Source organism: Oryctolagus cuniculus, chromosome 7, assembly GCF_051225735.1.
Source record: "Oryctolagus cuniculus isolate XC-2025 breed Fujian yellow rabbit chromosome 7, ASM5122573v1, whole genome shotgun sequence".
Lineage (NCBI taxonomy): Eukaryota > Metazoa > Chordata > Mammalia > Lagomorpha > Leporidae > Oryctolagus > Oryctolagus cuniculus.
The window spans coordinates 31461524-31487072 of NC_142873.1; the positions used below are offsets into that span (position 1 = coordinate 31461524).

Here is a 25549-nt window from a genome sequence, read left to right on the forward strand (position 1 = left end):
ATTCACTTTACAGATGAAAACAAACAAACAAAATCTCCACCCCAGATAGGACAACTCATTGAAACTATCTAGATCACTGAGAACAGAAACAGCAGCTGGATAATCCCCAAAGCGCTCTCTTCTGAGACCTGGCTAATTTGATCAGCGCATAAACAACGTCTTCACGAAGACCTACAAGCAAAGCCCGGGAACCTGAAGCGGTGGACTTTGTCACATCAATCTCCGCTTCCCTCTGGCCTTCTGTTTACTTTCAAGTGGCCCAATAAGCCTCTGCAGATTAATAAAGTGGTGGTGTATTTCAAGGTTTTCCCCTACACTTCCTCTTTAGTTAACAAAGGAACCCACAAGTTTCATAATCTCCGGATATTTTATGGTTTACTGAGTGGCTGGCAGTACTGCCTGAAGTTTAGACTATTACTCACTCTGACTTCAATACGCAGAGAGACAACAATGCAACCAAAGAACAAAAGAAGGCAAGGCTGTGAAGTCACTGGAAAGGGAACATAGCTTGGAAGGTACATCGTGAAGGACCTTGCTCCTAGCAGGGATTTTCCCAGATAGTTTCAGAAAACTCAAAGAATATTCTGTTTTCTAACGTGCTGTCGCCTTCAAAGCAATGAAATCTGAACTTCTTGGAGTTCCCCTGAGGACTGGCATTTATTGAAAGTCTTCTGGGTGGCAAGAGCTGCCTGGAACAACTGAGTCTGTCAAATGGTTAGAGCTGCATTGCAAGGCAGCTGATAGGAAATAACTTTTCAAGCCACAAGGCATTTTGAAATAATTTCCGAACCCAAATGTTGATGTAAATTCCCATGAAATGAGGTGTGTTTAAGTAAGTCACAGAGTATTTCCACAGAAAATAGCATAGTATCATGGGAAGGAGGGAATTCTTCTAAAGGAAGAAAGAACTTCCTTTTAGTACTAGTATGGAAAGATCTCCAAGATATATTAATCTGTTTTGAAGATTTATTTATTCATTTGAAAGTCAGAGTTACAGAGAGAGACAGAGGGAGATACCTTTCATCTGCTGGTTCACTCCCCAGATGGTTTCAACAGTCAGCGCTGGGACAGGCTAAAGCCAAGACCAAGAGTTTCTTCTGGGCCTCCCACATGGGTAGCAGGGGCCCAAATATTTGGGCTACCCCTCCGCTGCTTTTCCCAGGCTATGAGCAGGGAGCTGGATCAGATGTAGAACAGCCAGGACAAGAATCGGCACCTATATGGGATGCCATCATTGCAGGCGGCAGCTTTACCTGCTACACCACAACATTGGCGCTTCTAAGAGATATTATTAAATAAGAGAGTGAAATGTTGACATTACAGACAAAAATTAACTCAAATAGATCATGCACTTAAATCAAAGAACTAAAACTGTAAAATTCTTAGAAGAAAACATAGGATTAAGTGTTTGTGATCCTGTATTAGGCAATGGCTTCTGGGATATGACACCGAAAGCAGAAGCAACAAAAGGAAACATAAATAAATTGGACTTAATTGAAATTAAAAGCTTTTGGTTTCAAACTATCGAGAAATCAAGAAGACAGTCCTCAAAATGGGAGAAAATAATTGTATAAATGATAAGGGACTTGTACCTAAATATATAAAGAACTCATAATTCAACGAGAAGCGGCTGGTGCTGTGGCATAAAAGGTTAAGCCTCCGCCTGCAGTGCCGCCATCCCATGTGGGTGCTGGTTCAAGTCCTGGCTGCTCCACTTCCAATCCAGTTCCCTGCTAATGTTCCTGGGAAAGCAGCAGAAGATGGCCCAAGTGCTTGGGCTCCCACACCCACATGGGAGAAGAAGCTCCTGGCTCCTTGCTGCAGCCTGGTCCAGCCCTGGCTGTTGCAGCCATTTGGAGAGTGAACCAGCAGATGGAAGATATCTCTCTCTCTCTCTGTATCTGCCTTTCAAGAACTAAATAAATATTTTTAAAAATTTAACAAGAAAAGATAAATAAACCAATTTAAACATGGGTATATAATTTGAATAGACATTTTCCCAAAAAATACAAAAGGCCAATAAGGAGGGGGAAAAAAAAAAAAAAAGATGGTCCAATAACACTAGTTATCAGGGAAATGGATATCAGAACTTCACACTCAATAGGATGGCTGCAATCAAAGAGACAGGGACAGACACTGTAGTGCAGCAGCTTAATCCACTGCTCAGGATGCCCAAATCCCCTATCAGAGTGCCTGGTTCTCGTCCCATCTACTCTGCTTCTGATCCAGCTTCCTGCTAATGCACCTGGGAGGCAACAGACCATGGCTCAAGTGCAGGGATTCCTGCCACTCATGTGCGAAAACTGAATGGAGGGCCCAGCTCCTGGCTTCAGCCTGGCCCAACCTGGCTGTTGTGGGCATTTGGGCAGTGAACTGCAAATAGATCTCTCTCTCTCTCTGTCTCTCTTCCCTCCCATTCTCCCTTCCTCCTCTTTTACTCTGCCTTTCAAATAGATATCTTTAAGAGAGAGACAGAAGACACAATAGCACCCACTGAAGTGTATGTGGAGAAATTAAAATCCTCTGTGTTGCTGGTGAGAATATGAAGCAGGGGCCAGCACTATGGTGTAGTAGACTAAGCCTCTGCCTGTGGCACCAGCATCCCATATGGGCGTCAGTTTGTATCCTGGCTGCTCTGCTTCCAATTCAGCTCTCTGCTGTGGCCTGGGAAAGCAGTGGGAGGCTGTGCCAAGTGCTTGGGCCCCTGTACCATGTGGGAGACCCGGAAGGAGCTCCTGGCTCCTGAAGCAGCGGCTGGAAGACCTTTCTCTCTGACTCCCCCTGTCTCTGTCTGTAATTCTGCCTCTCAAAGAAACAAATAAAATACCTGGGAAAGCAGTGGAAGATGGTCTAAGGCCTTGACCTGGGAAAGCAGTGGATGATGGTCCACGGCCTTGAGGCTGTGTACCATGTGGGAGACCTGAATGGAGTTCCAGGCTCCTGGCTTTGGCATGGCCCAGCACCAGCAGTTACAGCCTTTTGTGGAGTTAATCAGCAGATGGAGGATCTCTGTCTGTCTCTTTCTCTCCCTCTCTAACTCTGGGCAATTCTGCCTTTCAAATAAATAAATAAATTTAAAAAAAATTTTTTTCTTAAAGTTAGTGATAATACCTCCCTGTGTCACAAGTTATAATTTGCAAGATTTTTTTTTTTTAGAAGGATTTATTTCTTGAGGTCGGCACTGTGGTGCAGCAGGTTAAAGCCCAGTCTGCAGCAACTACATCCCATATGTGTGCTGTTTGTAACCTAGATGCTCCACTTTCTTTTTATTTTATTTTATTTTATTTTATTTTTTGACAGGCAGAGTGGACAGTGAGAGAGAGACAGAGAGAAAGGTCTTCCTTTGCCATTGGTTCACCCTCCAATGGCCGCCGCAGCCAGTGCACCCCGCTGATCCGAAGGTAGGAGCCAGGTGCTTCTCCTGGTCTCCCATGGGGTGCAGGGCCCAAGCACTTGGGCCATCCTCCAATGCACTCCCTGGCCACAGCAGAGAGTTGGCCTGGAAAAGGGGCAACCGGGACAGAATCCAGCACCCTGACCGGGACTAGAACCCGGTGTGCCGGCACCACAAAGTGGAGGATTAGCCTATTGAGCCGCGGCGCCAGCCAGATGCTCCACTTTCAATCCAGCTCCCTGCCAACGCACCTGGGAAAGCTGCGGAGGATGGCCCAAGTCCTTGGGCCCCTGCACCCACGTGGGAGACCCAGAAGCAGCTCTTGATGGCTGGATTCAGATCAGTCCAACTCTGGCTGTTGTGGCCATTTCAGGAGTGAACCAGCAGATGGAACATCTCTCTCTCTCTCTCTCTCTTTGCCTCTCCCTCACTCTATAACTCTTTCAAATAAATAAAATAAATCATAAAAAAGATTTACTTATTTTAGTTGAAAGGCAGAGTTACAGAGAGAGAGAGAGACAGACTGACAGACAGAGAAATCTTCCATCTGCTGGTTCACTCCCCAAACAGCTGCAATGGTCCAGGATGGGCTAGGTCAAAGCCAGGATCCAAGAGTTTCATCTGGGTCTCCCATGTGGGTCCAGGGGCCCAGGGACTGGGGCCCATCTTCTGCTGCTTTCCCAGGCACATCAGTAGGGAGCTGGATCAGAAGTGGAGCAGCTGGGACTTGAACAGTCCCCATAAGGGATGTTGGCTTTGCAGGTGGCAGCCTAACCTGTTACACCACAAAGCTGGCCCCTACAAGATATTTAAAAGAATACTACGTGACCCATAATTTAAGAATCAGTGCCCATTGGGAAAAGCCATGCTCCACTCCTAAGTTTCCACCCAAATAGATTAAAACTGCCCTCTGGATGCCTTTCTCCATTTTCAACAACTCTGTCACAGAGCTGGCCCAGAATGAGGCTTCTAACCCAGGCTACCACACCTCAACTCCAACCCTAACAGGAGTCGAAGGAAACAGGCCCCTCGGTACAGGTCTGATTCTGTGCTGACCAGCTGGATGAGGGTGCAGCTCCTTCCAGAGAGTTCTGCACTACAGATATTCCTTGGCATCCGGGATTATCCACACTCCTGCTCCACAGCCACCCCCTGGCTGACACAAAATACACGAGCCAAGGCCAGCGCCGCGGCTCACTAGGCTAATCCTCCGCCTAGCGGCGCCGGCACACCGGGTTCTAGTCCCGGTTGGGGCGCCGGATTCTGTCCCGGTTGCCCCTCTTCCAGGCCAGCCCTCTGCTGTGGCCAGGGAGTGCAGTGGAGGATGGCCCAGGTGCTTGGGCCCTGCACCCCATGGGAGACCAGGAAAAGCACCTGGCTCCTGGCTCCTGCCTTCGGATCAGCGCGGTGCGCCGGCTGCAGCGCGCCGGCCGCGGCGGCCATTGGAGGGTGAACCAACGGCAAAGGAAGACCTTTCTCTCTGTCTCTCTCTCTCACTGTCCACTCTGCCTGTCAAAAAAAAAAAAAAAAAAAATACACGAGCCAAACCGGCGAGTGCTGCTTCACAATGCACCCCAGCCACCAGCTCAGCACCAGCTCCCCAGCAGGACACACGGAGCCCCTCGAAGGCTGGCTTCAGGCTGCCATTCCAGCGGGCTTACCACTCTCCCCATCTACCCCAGAGCCCACATTTCTGCCACATGAAGCTTCTTGCCTTTTTCCCAGCACAGCGTGCTCTTTATGACAACCGTATGCTTCGTCCACGCTGCTCTGTCTGAACGCCTCCTCCACAAACCCACTCAAATCAGGCCACCTCTCACTCTTCCTTCAAGGCAACTCTAGGACAGCCACCACGGCCAAGTCTCCCTACCCTGTGGCCACAGCTATTTTGTCTGAAATGAAAAAGAAGGATGTTGTCTTCCAAATCGTCTTTTATCTAGAACACCTCTCAGTAACTGCTCCCCAGTCTCTCCCAGGCCTTTGGCACCCGAGACTCCAGATTTTACTCAAATTTGATCCCCAATCCTGATACGCAGCTCAGTACCTAAGACACGCACCATAAAATAAGAATCACATCCGTTTATTTGAAAACAAGGGTTTCTGTTTAGTAAAGTATGAAAGAAATATGATATGGGGCTGGCACTGTGGCATAGTGGGTAAAACCATCACCTGCAGCGCTAGCATCCCATATGTGCACCAGTTCGAGTCCCAGCTGCTCCACTTCCTATCCAGCTCTCTGTTATGGCCTAGGAAAGCAGCAGAAGATGGCCTATGTGCTTGGGCCCCTGCACCTGCGTGGTAGACCCAGAAGAAGTTCTGGCCATTGTGGCCATTTGGGGAGTGAACTAGAAAATGGAAGACTTCTCTCTCTTTCAGCCTCTCTCTAAATCTACCTTTCACATAAATAAATAAGTAATTAAAAAAAAAAAAAGAATATGATGGGGCCGGTGCCATGGCTCACTTGGCTAATCCTCCACCTATGGCGCCGGCATCCCATATGGGCTCCGGGTTCTAGCCCCAGCTGCCCCTCTTCCAGTCCAGCTCTCTGCTGTGGCCTGGGAAGGCAGTGGAGGATGGCCCAAGTGCTTGGGCGCCTGCACCCGCATGGGAGACCAGGAGGAAGCACCTGGCTCCTGGCTTCGGATCGGCGTAGCTCAGGCCGTGGCGGCCATTTGGGGGGTGAACCAACGGAAGGAAGACCTTTCTCTCTGTCTCTCTCTCACTAACTCTACCTGTCAAATAATTTAAAAAAAGGAATATGATAAAACAGAAATCATTAATGTCATAAAACTTGGGAAAAAAAAAAGTTTCTTGACCCACTACGGCCCAGGCAGTACAGAACGTTTCAGGATTTGTGTTTAACCCAAACACAATGGACATGTTAAGGATTTTCAGTGTTTCTAAAAGATACACAGGATATGTCCTTGCGTCCAAGATTCCAAAAATAGCCTTGACATTAGAATCCACCGACTCTTCTGTTTGCGATACTAGATTAATGTGACACAGTGTTTACTTCTTCATAGATAATATTTTTGTCCCATAACATAAATGATGATAAGCACCTAAAAATATTTGTAATGAAGAATCTGATTCCACTTGCAGTGTTTGCTGATGGCAGGCTGGTAAGAAAGCCTGGATGAGCCCTATTTCAGAGCGGGCGGGAAGGTGAAACCAAGCCCTGGCTTGAAGGGGCATGGGCACTCGCAGCCCAAACCCACCATCTTCACCACAAAAGCAGAGCCGGTCCCTCCCCCTGCTCCTCAGTCCTGCCTGGGAGGCCTACCCTGCTCTCACCAGGAAGCCTCATTGAGAAGTCAACCCTTCCACATCCTCCTGGTGCTTCTGTGGTATCATCAGTGGGGAAGAGAATTTTGTAAGGGGGAAGAGAAACAGGGGTTCTCTTCCTCTTCTAAGGAATAGGCACAATATTTTGGAACTGATGGGAGCATTTATTATTCTATTTTGAATTTATTCCCAATGTAATGGAAGTAAATGTATGAAATAGATAAAAATATTCACTGTTAGGCCGACGCCGCGGCTCACTAGGCTAATCCTCCGCCTGCGGCGCCAGCACACCGGGTTCTAGTCCCGGTCGGGGCGCCGGATTCTGTCCCGGTTGCCCCTCTTCCAGGCCAGCTCTCTGCTGTGGCCCGGGAGTGCAGTGGAGGATGGCCCAAGTGCTTGGGCCCTGCACCCCATGGGAGACCAGGAGAAGCACCTGGCTCCTGCCATCGGATCAGTGCGGTGCGCCGGCCGTGGCGGCCATTGGAGGGTGAACCAACGGCAAAGGAAGACCTTTCTCTCTGTCTCTCTCACTGTCCACTCTGCCTGTCAAAAAAAATAAAATAAAAATTAAAATTAAAAAAAAAAATTCACTGTTGGAAAGGGTCTACCATGATATATAATGACTTTTATTAAAACCTACCTATGTGACCTTGGAGGGTGGAAGGGGCAAATCATTTGTGTAGTCAGAGGTTCTTATAGAACTCTTGGACTTTATTCAGATATACACACCAAAAGCTGTCCCCCATAGTAAGTTTTTTCTTCCTTTTTTTTTTTTTAAAAAAAAAAAGATTTATTTATTTATTTGAAAGGCAGAGTTATAGGGAAAGAGGGCAACAATTCCGGTCCCTTTTAATTATCTTTTTTTTTTTTTTTTTTTTTTTTGACAGGCAGAGTGGACAGTGAGAGAGAGAGAGACAGAGAGAAAGGTCTTCATTTGCCATTGGTTCACCCTCCAATGGCCGCCACGGCCAGCGCACCGCATTGATCCAAAGCCAGGAGCCAGGTGCTTCTCCTGGTCTCCCATGGGGTGCAGGGCCCAAGCACTTGGGCCATCCTCCACTGCACTCCCTGGCCACAGTTGAGAGCTGGCCTGGAAGAAGGGCAACCGGGGCAGAATCCGGCGCCCCGACCGAGACTAGAACCCGGTGTGCCGGCGCTGCTAGGTGGAGGATTAGCCTATTGAGCCGCAGCACTGGCCTTAATTATCTTTTAAAAAATTTATTATTTAAGTTTTTTTTTAAAACACGATCTCTAGACAGTTTTCCTGAGGAACTACCAGTATGGCTAAGCGGCCTGTGATGATACAAGTTAAGGGGGGCTGTTGGAGACAACAAAGAATGGTACGTGACCTTGAACAAAACCCCTTCCTGCGTGCTGTATCTTCTGCAAATGTATCCCAATAGTAGAGTGTCATTATAATAGTGAAATGAAGCACTGTGGCACAGCGGGTAAATCCACTGCCTGCAGTGCCAGCATCCCATATGGGCACTGGTTCAAGTCCCAGCTGCTCCACTTCCTATCCAGCTCTCTGCTATGGCCTGGGAAAGCAGTAGAAGATGGCCCAAGCCCTTGAGCCCCTGCACCCACATGGGAGACCTGGAAGAAGCTCCTGGCTCCTGGCTTCAGATTGGCACAGCTCCAGCCGTTGCGGCCAATTGGGGAGTGAACCAGTGGATGGAAGACCTCTCTCTCTCTCTACCTTTCCTTCTCTCTCTATGTAACTCTGACTTTCAAGTAAAATAAATAAATCTTTAAAAAAACTAAATAATAATGAAATGAGAAGCAGACATTTGTGGTTAAGATGTGGCTTGGGACACTCACATTCCATATTCAAGACTCTGAATTCAAGTCCATAGTCAGGAAAACTCTATTAAGTAGTACAATTGTGAGTCTTATATAGCAGGCTTTCCCAGAGATCCCTTAAAAACAAGCAAACAACAACAACAACAACAACAAGCCTGACATGATGCCACAAAACCATTCAAAGATAGACAATGCAGGGCAAAAGCACAGTGGTCCAAGTACAAAGCAAAACCAAGGACAACACATGGAGCAGCTATAAAGAAATAAATAAATCTTAAAAAAAAAAGTTGAAATTAAACAATATATTTATATTTAGGCTTTTGATATTACTAGAAAATAGGAATAATTTGGTAAGACTGAGGAAGGGTTTTAAAGAGAAGAGTAACAAAATCTAACTTAAAACACTTCTTGCTGCTATGTAGGAAATGGGATGGCGGGAAAAGCAGGCAGGAGCAGGGGAACCGTTAGGAAGTTAGTGCGCTTCCAGTGCCATGCAGTGCAGTGGTGATCCGCACTGCAGAGGAAGAGACGGAAAGAGAAATGGGTACCAAACAGGATCTCCTGCTTAGAGACTGGAAACAGGGGACAAGAAGAAGGATGAATGAAGAATCGTCAGGTTTTTAGTTTGAACAACTGGACAAATAAAGGAGTCTATGGAGCTAGAAATTGAACCGAAGGGAGAGAACAGACAGCAACTTGCACTTTGGAAATGTTAAGTTTGGGACCTTGAGACTGCCCTGTGGAGTCGCGCAGGGAATTGGATAGGCAGGTCTGAAGCTCAGAGACGCCTCTCTGTATTCAGACTTTGGAAGAAAAGAGTAGATAGGGGGAATTAAAACCACAGAGGGCCGTCACTCTGGGAACTAATGGAGAGAAGGACGAGCCAGGATGAAGCTAGGGTGGTGACAATGAACTGTAGACTTCCGGCTGGAGAGGGAGAGGGCAGCTGCCAGCAAGTGACTAATGCCAGCAAGAGAGTGGGGAGGGATCCGAAGTGGTGACGAGCCCCAGGAACTGCTGCGGGGAAGGGCGATGGTGCTGGGAGTGTGAGACGCTGGAGGTGGTGCATTTTTTGGTAATGATGCAGTTCAAAGGTAAGAGGAGAAGATAAGAGGGGTAGGAGAGAGGGCCAAAGTACAGGAAACAACCTCTCAAGAGAGGCAGGTGACAGTCATCAGACACAACAAATAGAGAAGAAAACCCAGACAGCCTGAGTGTGAGGCACAAAACAAGTTCTCTGTCCCCAGGTGCGTAGCTGCCTCCCAGGCTCCCAGGGGCTTCCTGGAGTGTCATGGCAATGCTCAAGGCTTATGCAAAGACAGTGCCTACAGGGAATGTCAGAATTATTCCATTTCCATATTTGTACAAGGTAAATTGTATGTTGGGATTTTGTTAAAAAGATTTATTTATTTATTTGTAAGGCAGAGTTACAGAGAGAAAGGGAGAAACACACACACAGAGAGAGAGAGAGAGAGAGAAAGAGAGAGAGAAAGAGAGATCTTTTAACCACTGGTTCACTCCCCAAAAGGCCATAACAGCTGGGCCTAGGCCGGGCCCGAGTAAGGAGCCTGTAACTCCATCAGGGTCTCCCATGTGGTGGCAGGAGCCCAAGCACTTGGGCCATCTTCTGCTGTTTGCCCAGGCACACGCAGGCACATTCGCAAGGAGCTCGATTATAAGCAGAGCACCTGGGACTCAAGCACTCATATGGTGCTTACCCTGCTGCACCTCAGTGCCAGTCCCTATACCTTAGAATTTCAGAAAGCTTTAGTTATCACTTGAAACATGCAAAAGCTTCTCTGCTTACAACTGTCAACTAACAAACTTCAACAAAGCATGGCAGTGTCTCCGCACCATCAATACACATGCTCAATCAACGCCAGCGGGATTCCTACCATGTCCCAGTCACCTTTCTGGGCTGCAGCAGAGACACACTCTAGTGAGAAACTCGAGAAGCAATAAACACATCAAGACAAAAAGGAATACATATCCAGCTATAAACAGTAGAGAAAATACAAAAACTAGAGCAGCGAAACCAGTGAATACTGGGATGAGTGTTTAGCTGTACAGACATTTTATTTTGTGTTGTGTCTGCTGTGTTTGTGTCCACTCTGGCTCCTAAGTCCATGTTCTTTCCATTTCACAGTATAGGCCTGATTGTTTACAGCAAAGGGGGATGGGTATTGAACACTGAAATAAGAAATCTCAACATTCAGTGGGCGACTCTGATCACCTATAGAAATAATCTACTCTATATTTATTTATTTATTTGAGAGGCAGAGAGAGAGGAGAGAGAGGGGAGAGAGGAGAGAGAGGAGAGAGAGGAGAGAGGGGAGAGAGAGAGAGAGAGAGAGAGGCACCGCCCATCTTCTGATTCAGTCCCCAAATGCCTGCATAGCAGGGGCAAGGCCAGGTCAAAACCAGGAGAAAAGAACTCAATCCAAGTATCCCACATAGAAGGCAGGGACTCAACTACTTGAGCCATCTCTGTTGCCTCCCAGGGTCTACATTGGCAGGAAGCAGGAGTCAAGAGCTAGAGCCAGGTATCACACCAAGGCACTCCAATACAGGCCAGGGGTATTCTAACTGGTCTCTTAACCACCAGACCACGCACCTGCCCTGAGATAATGTGTTCTAAATGACAGACTCTCTGTCCAGGAAAACTCTCAAGATCGAGGATAAGTTCAATCAAGGTTTCTAGGCTGTACCCTCATATCTAAAGTTTACTGACAGGATACTACACCACTCTCTCCTACTGTAGACAGGCAGCTGCTTCAGCCTATCACAGCCTGAGGACCACAACCAAGAGGCCATTCAATAAACATCCACTGAACTGATCCTATCAGGTGAGTACAACGCATCTTGGTGTTAATAACTCAGTCCACTTTAGCACTGCAGCCACACACACCCTGCTTCCCACCCCAGCGTTTATAAAGATCTGTGTACGTGAATAAACTGACACCATACTCTTACTGAATACCATGCCCTTGAGGGCTTGCTTTAACAGTGTTGCCCCTTAAGCCACATCACTGTCAAATCCAGTATGCAGAGACTGGTTCCACATTCCACATGTGCCGGCATCCCACATGGGCATCAGTTCCAGCCCCGGCTGCTCCCCTTCCGATCCAGCACCTGCTAATGCACCTGGGAAAGCACCAGAAGATGGCCAAAGTCCTTGGGCCTCTGCACAACACATGGAAGACCCCGATGAAGCTCCTGGTTCGGGCTTTGGCCTGGCCCAACCCTGGCCTATGTGGCCATTTGGAGAGTGATTCAGTAGTTGGAAGACCTTTCTCTCTCTCTCTGCTTTTCAAATAAATAGGTAAATTAAAAAAAAAAATGTGAAATAAGATCAAAGTGGGCGACATTGTCAAGGAAAGCAAAGAGGTCCAGGAAGACAAGGCCATGAACAAGTGAGTTGGTTTGGTGATATTAGGTGGCCTTTATTTTAAAAGCCTGTCAGGTAAGTGAGAAGAGGCAGAAGCGGAGAGTGCTGAGTTGAGATGTGCACATAAAATGCTAAATCAGAGACAACAAAGGACAGAATTATTTACAATCAGGGGAAATGAACAATTTGAGATCTCTATTTATGGCTTATTTTTTATACCCCATTACCGGTGTGATGGATAATCTTATGTGACAGTTAGTCCATGGTGCCCAGATATTTAAGCAGACCTTACTCTGGAGGTTTCCATGCAGGTGTTTTTAAAATAACACAGAAATGGGTGGATTTTAAATATATCAATCACCCTCCACAGTGTGAGTGGGCCTTATCCAATCAGGTGAGAGCCTGGATACAACACAGACTGAGCAAGGGATTCTACCAGCAATAGTGGCCTTCAGACACCCCACAGCCACTCTGTCCTGCCAGCCCACCTGCAGAGTGTGCACTTACCAAGCCCTCAGACACACGAGCCAATTCTTCAAAATAAATCTCTATCTGTCTGGGACAGAACCATCAAGAAACACACATGGAAAGCTCTGTGTCTACATCTGTAAATATACGGAGAAGGCACACACACTCACATCTGCTAACTCTGTTTCTCACAAAAACCCTGATAAGTAAAGATTCTAGGACCAAGAGGGGTCCTAAAGGAACAGGATCTTGAGGATGAGTTTTCTAAACTGACCTGCAGGCTTCTGGAATTGGCTCTCCAACTGGATTCGATTTAAAGCCACTAAGGACCCTACTTCCAGAAGTAAAGAGAACCCTTGGAGCTCATGGTATGATGTGGAGTTGGAGATCTGCAAAATACCACCAGACACTCCTAACCCAATACACGTAAGAAGGAAGGTTCTAGGTGACACATGTCTAAGATACCGTTGAATATTTTTGTCAAAGTAATGTGTGTGATAAGGTTGGCTTGTTGCTCCCAATGCCACTGGACAGAACGGGAACAGAGAAGGATGCTCTTTAGGCTTCAAACTCCCAGCTCAATAACTGGCCAGAAAATTTCTCTACCTTGAAAAAGACCTGTATCTTCTGAAGCTGCAGAGCTAAGATTGCTCAAAATCAAATCCAGAATCTTATCCTGTTGAGAGGCAGAATCACAATGCAAACTGAATTCCCAACCTCACAGCATGTCTGCTATTAAAGTGAGGGCCTTGTTAGGAAGGAATGAGACCTTGATAGTTGGAATGGGGACGCATGGGGAGAACTGGCAATAGCTGGGGACAGTGAAAACTCCTACGTTCTGCTGAGTCTTCTCTGATGGCAGAAGCAGCCATTCCACCCCCATCCAAGGAGATTAATCCTGCCATGTCTGTAGAAACTGTCCTGGCCTCTCCCAAGGCAGCTGCCATGCAGGAGGAGGCTGAGTCCACTCAGGAAGCACTCCTATCTCTCTGCTTCTAGACCTGGAACTACATTCGAGACCCAGGAGGCCACTAAAGGTGATGTACAAAGTGTGTCCCGTGAGGAGGTATGCTACACTCCAAGAGAACTAGATAATTCAAATTGAACATGGGGCTACACAGAGACTCTGCATTTAATTTAACTGTAACTCAGGGAGTTATAAAGGACTCTTGTTTTTGCTCTGTTGGCTGAAACAGACCAAATGTTCCCCTGTAAATGAACTTCAATCCCAGATCTGCCTTTGCTTGCTGGGGAGGAAGGGACTCAAAGGCTTAGGGAGACTGGGATGTTAGAGTGAGTTTATCATCTAACATCCTCTCTCCAGCCCTGAGTGCAGAGGACACATCTCTCCCTACTTAACTATGAAAGATAAATCCAGGAGGGGAGCCCCAGTACACTGGAGGAGTTCTGTAGGCACACTTCTCCACAGGGCAAACTTTATGGTGGGATCTACATCCCAGCTAGTATGACTCTCACAGACATATGGGGTTGGCAAACTGATCATGGTGTTCCTACAAGCCCAAGACAGAATTCTGCACTGTTAGTAAGGACGGCTTCAACACAGTAGCTTTGTCTTCCCACGGCAGGTTGGTGGTGTCAGGGATCCTGGCACAAACAACATCATCTTGAAGAGGAGGAAGTGGGGATCACCCAGAACGCTAAAAAAAGCCTCTCTGTAGACACTTACGACACCCCAGAAGCTGCCTGAAAGCTGGTCAGTGACTCTGAAGGGCAAATTCTATAACACAGCAGAGGGGTTGCAAATATATACTTTGCAGTTTGAGTCCCAGCTCACCATACACCAGCTGTGTGACCTTAGGCAAGTTACAAAAACTGAACTGTAGGTTCCTCATATTTAAAATTAATAAAATAATGATCAGGCACAGTTTGCAAGGAGTCCATGAGAAAACGTATACAGATTGCTTAGTACATGATAAGCACTCAGTAAGGGCACAGCCAAAGATGCAATGTGAACCTAGTTCTGTGCCCAAACTTCTAAGGGGTAAGAAACAAGAGAGATGGGGCTGGCGCTGTGGCGCAGCAGGTTAAAGCCGTGGCCTGTAGTGCCGGCATCCCATATGGGCGCTGGTTCAAGTCCCAGCTATCCACTTCCAATCCAGCTCTCTGCTATGGCCTGGGAAAGCAGTAGAAGATGGCCCAAGTCTTTGGGCCCCTGCACCCACGTGGGAGACCCAGAAGAATCTCCTGGCTTCGGATCAGCACAGTTCCGGCTGTTGCAGCCAACTGGGGAGTGAACCAGCGGATGGAAGACCTCTCTCCCTCTCTCTCTGCCTCTCCTCTCTCTGTGTAACTCTGACTTTCAAAGTAAAATAAATAAATCTTAAAAAAAAAAGAAAAAAGAGAGAGAGAGAGAGAGAGAGAAGAAACAAGAGAGAAGCAGTGCAGGGAGCAGATACAGAATTTTTCCAATGGCTCCCTCCCTCCCTCTCTCTACACTTCTTAGTCATGTAGGAAAGTTCAAATAGTCACATGTTAACACAATTTTTCTCTTAGGAACCTGAGTCCTTTACCCATGCTTCCTAGTCCCCAGCAAGTGAGATAGTAATTACAACCTAGACTCCACTAAAAACTAACTGTAACACACTGTCTGACCACAGGGTCATTAAGTTCTCAAGGAAGCTAAGTTCAAAACAGCACCCACCAACTCTTCATCTTTCAAGGGCTACCTGAAAGAAGTACACGATTGTGCATAAATTTCTAGAACTCCACATTGTGTTCTTAATGTTGGAAAAGACACATTTATTAGTTTTGACCAAAGCAATTTTCAAGATGGTTTTAAAACACATAATATACTTTGCAGCAAATCATTATATATCCCAAAGTGGACTACCAGAGTCCCAGTATAGAAAATGTTCAGGGCCGGCGCCGCGGCTCAATAGGCTAATCCTCTACCTAGCGGCGCCGGCACACCAGGTTCTAGTCCCGGTTGGGGCGCCGGATTCTGTCCCGGTTGCCCCTCTTCCAGGCCAACTCTCTGCTGTGGCCCGGGAATGCGGTGAAGGATGGCCCAAGTGCTTGGGCCCTGCACCCCATGGGAGACCAGGAGAAGCACCTGGCTTCTGCCTTCGGATCAGCACGGTGCGCCGGCTGCAGCGTGCTGGCCACGGCGGCCATTGGAGGGTGAACCAACAGCAAAAGGAAGACCTTTCTCTCTGTCTCTTTCTCTCACTGTCCACTCTGCCTGTCAAAAAAAAAGACTAAGTTTTTTTCCCCTATCCCAATTAGTAAATAAACAAAAGGCTGAGAGGATTGATAATGACAACTGAGTCTTTTCAACTATAGGGGTGGTGTCTAAAGTCTAAATCTGGTTAGCAAGCATCACAAAAATAAAAACATCCCACTTATAAAACACTTAGGTGCTGCAACAAACATGATAAAATCACTGAATGTAACAGCAACTGCTCCCAATTCTGCAATTATGGCATTAAAGTAGTGGACGAATGCTAATACATGCTTCTATCTCTGGAAAAAAAAGAGAAATGGTAATTAAACAGTGAAAATAACCAGATAATGCATGAACTTGCACTTGGAAAGAAATTATTCAACATTCACTGAATACTTGCTATGTGCCATGTTAAATTCTAAGTACATGTTGCAAACTATTAACAAACTGTTGTCAAGACATGCCTAGGAGGTGGGCATTTGCTGGCCAGTGGGGACGCCCACATCCCCCACTGAATTCCTGGGCTGCAGTCCACTCTGATTCTAGCTCCCTGTTAAAGCACATCCTGGGAGAAAGCAGGTGATGGCTGAAGCAGTTGGCTTCCTTTATCCCATGTGAGGAACCTGGCTTGAGCTTCCAAATCCTGGCGTTGGCATAGCCCAGCCCTGGCTACTGTGGGCATTTGGAGAGTGAACGAATGGATGGTAACTGTGTCTCTCAAATAAATAAATAACATTTTAAAAAGACATGCCTATGTCTCACTGCCATTTAATAAACACTTGTTAGGATTTACCATGTATACTGTGCTAAGCACTAGGGATGTATCTGTAAACAAGACCAATGCTATCTTTGTCCTCTGTTATGATGCAGGAGAAAAGAAATCGTTAGAAACTACAATAAGGAGGAAGCAAAGGACCAGTAAACAGTAAGAGAAAGCAGCCTAAGATAGAGTGGCTGAAGAAGGCCTCCCTGAGGAAGTGACATTTACGCTAAGGCCTCAGGGGGAAAGGAGCCAGTCCTGGGGAAAGAGGCCACAGCAGGTGCTAAGCCCCGGAGTGGGAATGAGTGTCAAAGAGCACAAAGATAGCAGTATGGCTTGATTATCATGAACAAGGGCTGAATGGCACAAGCTGAAGCCACAGTGACAGAACAGACCACACAGCGTTGCATAGCATCAGAAGAAGTTTGGATTTCATTCTAAGGACAATATGGAATCACAAAGGTTTTTTTTTTTATTTTAAAGATTTGTTTATTTTTAAGATTTATTTATTTATTTATTTGAAAGGCAGAATTACACAGAGAGAGAAAAACAGAGAGATTTTCCATCTGCTGGGTCACTTACTCAAATGTCTGCAAAGGCTGGGGCTGCCCAGGCTGGGCCAGGCAGAAGCCAGGAACTCCATCAGGGTTTCCCAAGTGGCTTGCAGGGGCCCAAGTATTTGCGACATCTTCTGCTGCTTTCCCAAGTGCATTAGCAGGGACAGAAGCATCACATCAGCGGGGACTCCAACCAGCACTCATATGGGATGCTGGTATTTCAGGTGGCGGCTTAACCTGCTACACTATAACAACAGCCCCCATCAAGGATTTTTAAACAAGAAAGCAACACGATCTAATTTGCATTTTAATAAAAATCATTCTTCTACTTGTATGAAGCATGGATTTAAAAGAACCAAGACTGGGAAATGAGGGAGACCTGCAAAAAACTGATAGTGACTTTGAGTGAAGTGCTAGATTGGAGAAAGAAAAAAAAAGAGAGCAATTCCAGATGCATGTTCAAGATGGGAGAATGGCCTGGGTACGCAGGTGGAGGAGGAGGAGTGAAGGTAGAACCAAGAGTGGATCCTAGGTTTCTAGGTTGAGCAATTAGATGGGTGGTGGTGCCATTTACTGAAACGGGTGGTGCAAATTATTGAGATTTATTCTTCATATTCCATGTGCTCATTTCTACCTAGGGCTTCCAAAGATACTCCAAATGCCAAATCCAGTAAACCTTTATTACATTTACTCTGACTTCATTAGAAGATGTTAACCGTGTCCTCTTTTTTTTTTTTTTAAGATTTATTTATTGGGGCCGCCACTGTGGTGTAGTGGCTAAAGCCACTACCTGCAGTGCAGTGGATGCATCTAGGATGCAGTGCAGGCATTCCATATGGATGCTGGTTCAAAACCTGGCTGCTCCACTTCCGATCCAGCTCTCTGCTATGGCCTGGGAAAGCAGTGGAAGATGGCCTGAGTACTTGTGCCCCTGTACCCACATCAGAGAACCCAAAAGAAGCTCCTGGCTCCTGGCTTCAGATCAGCCCAGCTCTGACCAGTTGGGGAGTGAACCAGTGGATAGAGTATCTCTCTCTCTCTCTCTCTCTCTGCCTCTCTGTAACTCTGCCTTTCAAATAAACAAATAAATCTTTAGACTTTTTTTAAAATTTTTTGACAGGCAGAGTGGATAGTGAGAGAGAGAGACAGAGAGAAAGGTCTTCCTTTGCCGTTGGTTCACCCTCCAATGGCCGCTGTGCTGCGGCCGGCGCACCGCGCTGATCTGAAGGCAGCAGCCAGGTGCTTCTGCTGGTCTCCCATGGGGTGCAGGGCCCAAGCACTTGGGCCATCCTCCAATGCACTCGCTGGCCACACCAGAGAGTTGGCATGGAAGAGGGGCAACCAGGACAGAATCCGGCACCCCGACCGGGACTAGAACCCGGTGTGCTGGTGCCGCAAGGTGGAGGATTAGCCTAGTGAGCCGCGGCGCCGGCAATCTTTAGATTTTAAGATTTATTTATTTATTTTGAGCCGGCGCCGTGGCTCACTAGGCTAATCCTCCACCTTGCGGCGCCGGCACACCGGGTTCTAGTCCCGGTTGGGGCGCCGGATTCTGTCCCGGTTGCCCCTCTTCCAGGCCAGCTCTCTGCTATGGCCAGGGAGTGCAGTGGAGGATGGCCCAGGTGCTTGGGCCCTGCACCCCATGGGAGACCAGGAAAAGCACCTGGATCCTGGCTCCTGCCATCGGATCAGCGCGGTGCGCCGGCTGCAGCGGCGGCCATTGGAGGGTGAACTAACGGCAAAGGAAGACCTTTCCCTCTCTCTCTCTCTCACTGTCCACTATGCCTGTCAAAAAAAAAAAAAAAAGATTTATTTATTTATTTGAATGGCAGAGTGAGACAGAGATCTTTCACTCCCCAATTTACTCCCCAAATGGCTGCAGTAGCCAGGGCTGGGCCAGGCCAAAGACAGGAGCCAGAAGCTCCCACATGGGTGACAGGGGCACAAGCACTTGGGCCATCCTCCGCTTTTTTTTTTTTTTCTTTTTCCAGCAGGGAGCTGGATCACAAGTGGAACAGAAGAGACTCCAACCAGCTGGCCCCACTTTCTCTTTCTTAAACTTCATTCGTTCTTGGTTTCTAAAGTACCAGACTCTCCTCTTTGAAGTTTTTCTCTTTGAAAGTACGTCACATTCCATCTATCCTGGGACTCAGTCCTGGGCCTTCCGCTATTTCCTTGATGATCTCACCCAAGCAAGCCAAGCTTTGACTTCTGGCTGCATAATCCCTCCCAAATCTGTACTTTCCACCAGCACTTCCTCCTTACCTCTGGAATATGCACCTGTCTTCTACCCACCTCTTTCTGGATGTCTCACCAGCATCTCAAAGTTGACACATTCAAATGTACCCCTACTGCCCCCTCACCCAGCATCTACCAACTCTGGGAAAAGCTGAACCTTCAAGAAACATCTTGAGTGGCAAAATGGGCCTAAAATTCAAAAGGAGACCAACCAGCAATTACACACCTACTTTGTTATGCTCTGTTTTCCTGGGGGGAAAAAAACATTTGGCATTCCTTCCTGAGCTCAGTTCTGTTTTAATTGTGGAAAACAACCTTCAAAATCCATTTCAGCACCAGAATGTGGCCAATGAACTGTGACCTGAGGTCAACTTAAAAAAAAATCAGCAAATCAAGACAGAGTGCCTGCCCCTCAGCTTGCCCTCATTTGCATAGCAGGTCTGAGAGGGGACTTTCTGTAAGATCACCTTCACTTTGTTCCTCCAGGGTGAAAGAAATTCTCTCTTTATCCTCAATTCTTTCCCAGTGGATATTTGCTGACAGCTCCCATTCCGTCATCCCATATTCTCCAGCTGTGAAAAGCACCATCTTCCAAAAATGTGCCCGCAAGCCCAGGACCCGGCATCACCTTATCCATATCAGGTCAGTTTCCAAGCCCTGTCAAAATTACTTTCTCACTAGCTCATGAATGTAGCCTCTCTTCACAGCTCACCGCTTTCATTCAGGTCTTCATTACCCTCCCCTGGATTATGACATTAGCACTCGGGTTTGTCTGGCTTCAGCCTCACCCTACTCTAGCCCATCCCTCATATGACAATAGACAGAAAGCCTTCAGTGGATTGAAGAGTGGCAGACAAGGCCCTTTGTGAGCTGGTGCCTCTGGCTGGCTCTCCTGCCTCAACTCTCACCATCCCCCTCGTAATAACCATCCAGGATCCTAGCACACTGAACCACCAGCAGGTTCCACCCCTCATGCCCCTTGGCAGTTCCAACATGCGTTCCCCCGGCAGCCTGCACTAAGATGATGGCCCTTCCTCAAGCTCCCACAGCACAGCTTTATCCAGAGTTTTTAGGGTCCTTAGCATGGAAATTACTTGAGGACAGGATAGTTTGATGCTGAATACTTAGAAGTGCTTAGTAAACAGTTGCTGAAGAACTTTAGAAGTTTCTTCTGTAAAAGCTGTATCTCCAAGCAGGAAAAGGCGATTTGGCAAGAAGAAACATTCGATACTTTCCAAAAATCAACCAAGAACATAAGCTGCTGATTTTCACACACCAGCATTCATCTTTCAAGACTGAGGAGGGCTTTCCAAGGTTTATGTGGCTATGATCCTGGCGGTCTTTTCAGTAATAGTTTTGTTAGTGCTACTACTCCTAACCCCCTGAGTTTAAGATCAGCTGAGAAGATGGCCCAAGTCCTTGGGCCCCTTCACCCGCGTGGGAGACCCAGAAGTTCCTGGCTCCTGGCTTCGGATTGGCACAGCTCCGGCCGTTGTGGCCAACTGGGGGAGTGAACCAGTGGATGGAAGATCTCTCCCTCTCTCTCTGCCTCTCCTCTCTCTGTGTAACTCTGACTTTCAAGTAAACTAATAATAAATACATCTTTTTTTAAAAAAAGGTCAGCTGAATGTTTTGTCGACCACAGCCACCCCGAGCTCTCATGCCTAGTAATTCTGAAGTATACAAGATTTCTGATAAATCTTGGTTTCCTGCTATTTCCTATTTATTTGCTTAAACACAGATATAACCAACAATCACAACAAAAAACGATACAGGTTTAATTTTTTTTTTTTCTCAGAGACAGAAGACAGAATGGATTGTGTCTTACACATACAAAGTGTATCTTCATAGGTGAGCCTCCCTGGAGCACTACATGTCACAGCCTGGTGAAACGGAACCGTGTCGGCCCACAGAACTCACCCCCCACCCCAGCTCTAAAGGTTACATTAAGAACTTTACCAGGAAAGAAATGACTGCAAACTCTGGTATCTACATGCTGTGATGCAACTGACATTTTGCAAAACAAAAGGAATGAAAGCTCTCGGCGGTTTCTTAGCAGTTGGCCATCTGTATAACCATTACTTAACTAAATTCCGAGACAGTAACTAGTACTTTGCTTTGAAAGGCAACAACACAAAACAAGTCCTGGGCAGACAAGACCTCAGATATCTAATTCACCTAATTCACGAAAATCGAGCCCGAGGTTTACCTTGGATCCATGAAATTTGGTAAGAAAAAAAAAATTTTTTTTTAAAGGACGAGTACGGCTTTTAACCCTCTATGTTTTGCCAAGTTGCGGTGACTATGCCTGAAAATATTACGGATTGGACCGAATTCTTTTAAACTGGGTCATCTCAGTGCTGTTCCCAGCTCTTTGCATGCTAACCCAGAAGCAATGTAAATGCGCTCTGATGCTTTCCAGATCAGAGATGAGAAAAATCAGATTCCGGGACTCTTCCTTCACGGGGGCTTAAAAATGGGAGCATTCGAGATAGAACTTACAAGGTAGTGCAGAATACAGGCGTACGGCGGAAACAAACCAACAAAGGCCCCACCAGTGAAAAACCTGCAACCTTCTGCCACCTCCCGAAGGTGGAGGACGGCTGGACCACCGGCTCCGGGGTCGGAATCCCGGAGGCCCCGGGCGAGCCGCAGCCGCCGGGAGGGCAGGCAGGGGACGCTCTGCGGCTCCCGCTGCCCCGGGAAGCCCCCGGGAAGCCGCAAGGTGGGCGCTCTCCCCTCCTCCGCCACACTCGAGATTCAGGAGGCAACAGAAAGAGGCTCTGCGCCTTCCCGGCCCGTCGCGGGCCCGCGCTGCTCCCCGGGCCGGGCTCCCCCGGCCCCAGAGCGCGCAGGCCGCGCCCCCTCCCCACCGAGCGCGCAGGGCCTGGGACCGCCGCGACGGGCGGGTGCCGAGCCCCGGGAGCCCCCCGCCCAGACCCGGGCCCCGGCATCACTCACAGAGTCCGAGCGCCGCCGCCAGCACTGACCACATCCCGCGCCTGCGGTCTGAGGCTGCAATCGCTGCCATGGCTCCTGTGGGCGCTGCCATCGTCCTGCCGCCGCAGCCACTGCTGCGCCCCTGGACCTCGGCCCCCGTTACGGTGGCTCCTTCGGCGCAGATCTGCCGCCGCCCGTGCCCTGTGGCACCTCCACGCCGCGGTCCCCTCTCCCGGCCCCTGCGGCTGCCCTCCAGCCGCCCGCCTCCGTCCCAGCCCCGCCCCGCGCCGGCCCCAGCTGCCAGCCCATTGGCCTTACCGGCACCCTCTGCGGGACGCTATTGGGCAGTCTGCCTGTCCATCACCCCTCCCTCGGGCGGGCCCCACCCCCTGGGTCGCACCCAGAGCCGCAGCCCTGCCGGAGGCCGGGGCCCAGGCGGCTGCCTGCCTGCGTGGCCGTCCGCACGCCTGTCCCGGCCGAGCCCCACGGTTCCCTTCATTGTCTCCGCCAGTCGCGGGTCCTCTCCTCGCGCTGACCTCGCCTCTGCTTTAGCGCTTCTCGGTTTCTCCCAGGCCTCACTTGAAGATAAGGGAGCCGTTCATTGATCTAAAACATTTTAAAAGGTAGTAGAGTGTAATGGGGCGAGCTCTGCCTCAGGGGTCCAGAGAGAACGCACCTCCCCCTCGCGCTGTCCCCAAAGCCTGTCCTTTGCCTGGGGTGGATAATACGTGTTGCAACTTGAGGAATCTGCCAGGTTAAAGGGAGTCTCCATTGGCCTTAGCCTCCCCTGGGACCACCCCCACCCCGTTCTGGGCTTGAGAAGTGGGAGCCCTGTCCTGTTATCTGGAACACACGCCTGTTGTGATTCTGCATGTCCATGGCCCGCTCTATGTGCCAATAAAAATAAGGGCCACTTCCTCACCCTGATCCTGAAGTCCCTTTGCGCCCCCGGGCCCACAGCGGTCGGCTGGCACTCATTGGTCACCCGGTAAAAGTGTTTGGAAAAAGAGCCTACAAGAGCCCAGGAAATAGGAGCGGGATGGAGGAAAAGGAAAGATCCAGGTAGGAGCAGATGAAGGGAGGAAGGGAGCACATTTTAGACAAGAGTGGGGAAGAGTGTGATGGGAGAACCCACAAGGCAGTCTCTCACTGTGTGGTGTCTGAAGTCCATCTCCCCATCCCAAAACACCCTGCTGTCTGTTTGAGCCTACTAGCCTTGCCGTCCAGCACACCTGTAATAATCACATTGACCTGAATGAGAAAACTAAAGAGCATACCAAAAAAAAAAAAAAAAAAAAAAAAAAAAAAAAAGGCACCGTTTTGCCCCATTTCTCTGAACAAGTTCCTTTGGAAGCCTGTCTGGAATGCTATGGAAAGGATACAATTGCACTAACTATGTGGAGACTTTGCTCTCAAGAAACACAGTCTGCCAGTAAAGACACACATTGCATTACATCTTCTAATATCCTTGCAGGGAAAGGGGAGCCAAGGAGGACCCCACCGCCCACAGGGACTGAGGATCCAGAAGCCATATGTAGTGTTACAATCTTCTCTGCTCACTCCGCTGGAACTCCACTCACACATCCTTCTCCCCAGTCCCACTGGCCCAAGAGGGGTCTGGGAAAGATCTGAGGAAGATGGGACGTTGGAGGTGGACTTGAAAGGACAAAATAAAAGTTTCCCAGAGATAAACAGGGAAAAGCCAAACTTGGAAATACAGAAAATCATGACCCAGGGGAGAGAAACGGTGGGTAAATCCTGTGTAGTGTGGAACTCCAAGGGAGAGAGGGAGAGAGAGAGAGAATGCTGGAACAGGGGACTGTGGTCATATTTGAAACACCTCGGGTTCTCCTTTTTCTGTAGGTGGTGCAGAGCGGCAAATGGGAGCTACAGGGTCAGATGTGCGTTTTAGAAAAAGGTAAGCCCTGCTACATACAGGCCATAGCAGTAAAGATGCACAGAGACTTTTCAGGGAAAGAATAGTAGGACTGGGTGCAAACTGGATGGGAAGTATAATTAAGGGTAAAGAATCCCAATATCTAGCTTGTCCACTTTTGTCTATAAGAGCTGTTGCCAGAGGAAAATGGGAATGCCGTGCACTGTGTGTGGTGACAGTAAGGTGTTCCAGAAACACTAAGAATCTGACTCTTTCTAGATGTCTGTCCGATAGAGTCCAAGATGCATCCCAGGCCACTCTTGAGAAAGATTTGCCAGAAGTCAAGATCGGTTTCACCCATGATTCTATGGTGAGCCTGTCTTAATCTGGGAGAAGCGTTTTTGCTTTTGCAAACCTGAAAATTGGAGTTCTTGTGTCTCCTTTCCCCGGGTGCAGTCACCAAATTAGGGGAGTGAGTTTCTTCATTCACAACGGCCAGCATAAAACCTGCCTGAAGATTTCCTGAGTCCCCGTGCCTTGCAACCATCTATTAGGGGCTTAAAAATGTTGGTGGAAAAAAAAATATGGAATGAAAAGATAAGTTTCTGTTGGCACAAAGAAATTTTTTTTTTTTGAAATCTGAGCATAGTTTTTCATATTACACATTTCCCATGAACTTTTTAGAAGGACCCCTGGTATGCATGGATTTTTTTTAAAAAGTTTTTGCATCAAAATAAACTTGTCCTTTTCCATGAACTTTTGGAAGTGCCCCCGTGGGTCCTACATATGCTTCAAAAGGACAAAATTCTAGGGGCAGATGTGCCCTGGAGAGGAGGCACAGGCAGGCACTTGTCCAGCCAAGATAAGGATATTTCCTACTGAAAAGCAGGCAATCTGCATTCTGAACTCTGTTACTGTCAGTGTCCTGCAACATTTTTGTCATGCGCAGGGGAGATACTCTAGCCTGCTGGTCAGAGGCAAACCGGTTTTCCATCACCAGAGAGAAGTGGAAGTAAAGAAAACAAACCCCCACATAAGAATAACTGTGGCAAATCCCGGCTGGAAGGTGAACATAGAAGCCTCTGCTTGCAGAAATTGAAGATTTCTCAAGTGCTTCTGTTATTTTACCCTAGAAATTATATTTGGTAGAGTCCTCATTTCAGGGAGAAAGACATACTTCTTAGGTGCCCAGGGTGCATTTTTCTTCTAGTGAGGTTTGGATGAATACACATGTTGGCATTTAGAACTCATTAACATTTTGAAGGACATTCTCCTGGCCTTGAGCAGTAAGAACTCAAGACTCAAGTTAGGGCAGTTTCAACCAAGACAAAGAAGGGTGGAGACTGAAGATATTAGAGTTCTAAAAGTGCACCCTAGGAGGAAAGTTGGCAAAGCACAGTCTGGCCGACAGGGCTGTCTAAATATCTGTTGACTGAATCAGTATAAACCGATGGATGAAGGAATGACAAGTGACATAAAATAAAGGAATATGTCTCTTTAGGATTAACACCCTGTCTGCTTGTTTCCTATCTGGTGGGTTGTTTGCTAGCGTGACAACACATGATTCCTTGTGGAAGTACCCAAATTAAGGAGTTTAGGGCAGATTCCACTTATTAAGAAGTAATCATTTAGGACAGCTTTGCTCTTGTAAGCGTT

At 47.8% G+C, this 25549-nt stretch overlaps 1 protein-coding gene across 2 annotated transcripts in view; it reads right to left on the bottom strand.

Annotated features, from left to right (window-relative positions):
- MPZL1 (myelin protein zero like 1) overlaps positions 1-22301 on the bottom strand; it is a 68785-nt gene extending 46484 nt beyond the window's left edge. The window contains exon 1 of one of the 2 annotated variants that reach the window (XM_008264119.5): positions 22039-22301. In XM_008264119.5, coding sequence (XP_008262341.3) covers positions 22039-22129 — 91 coding nt within the window. In that variant the 5' untranslated portion in view covers positions 22130-22301. The remainder of the gene's footprint in view (positions 1-22038) is intronic. The other variant, XM_089299626.1, reaches the window with a different exon arrangement.
- Between the last annotated feature and the right edge of the window lie 3248 nt (positions 22302-25549).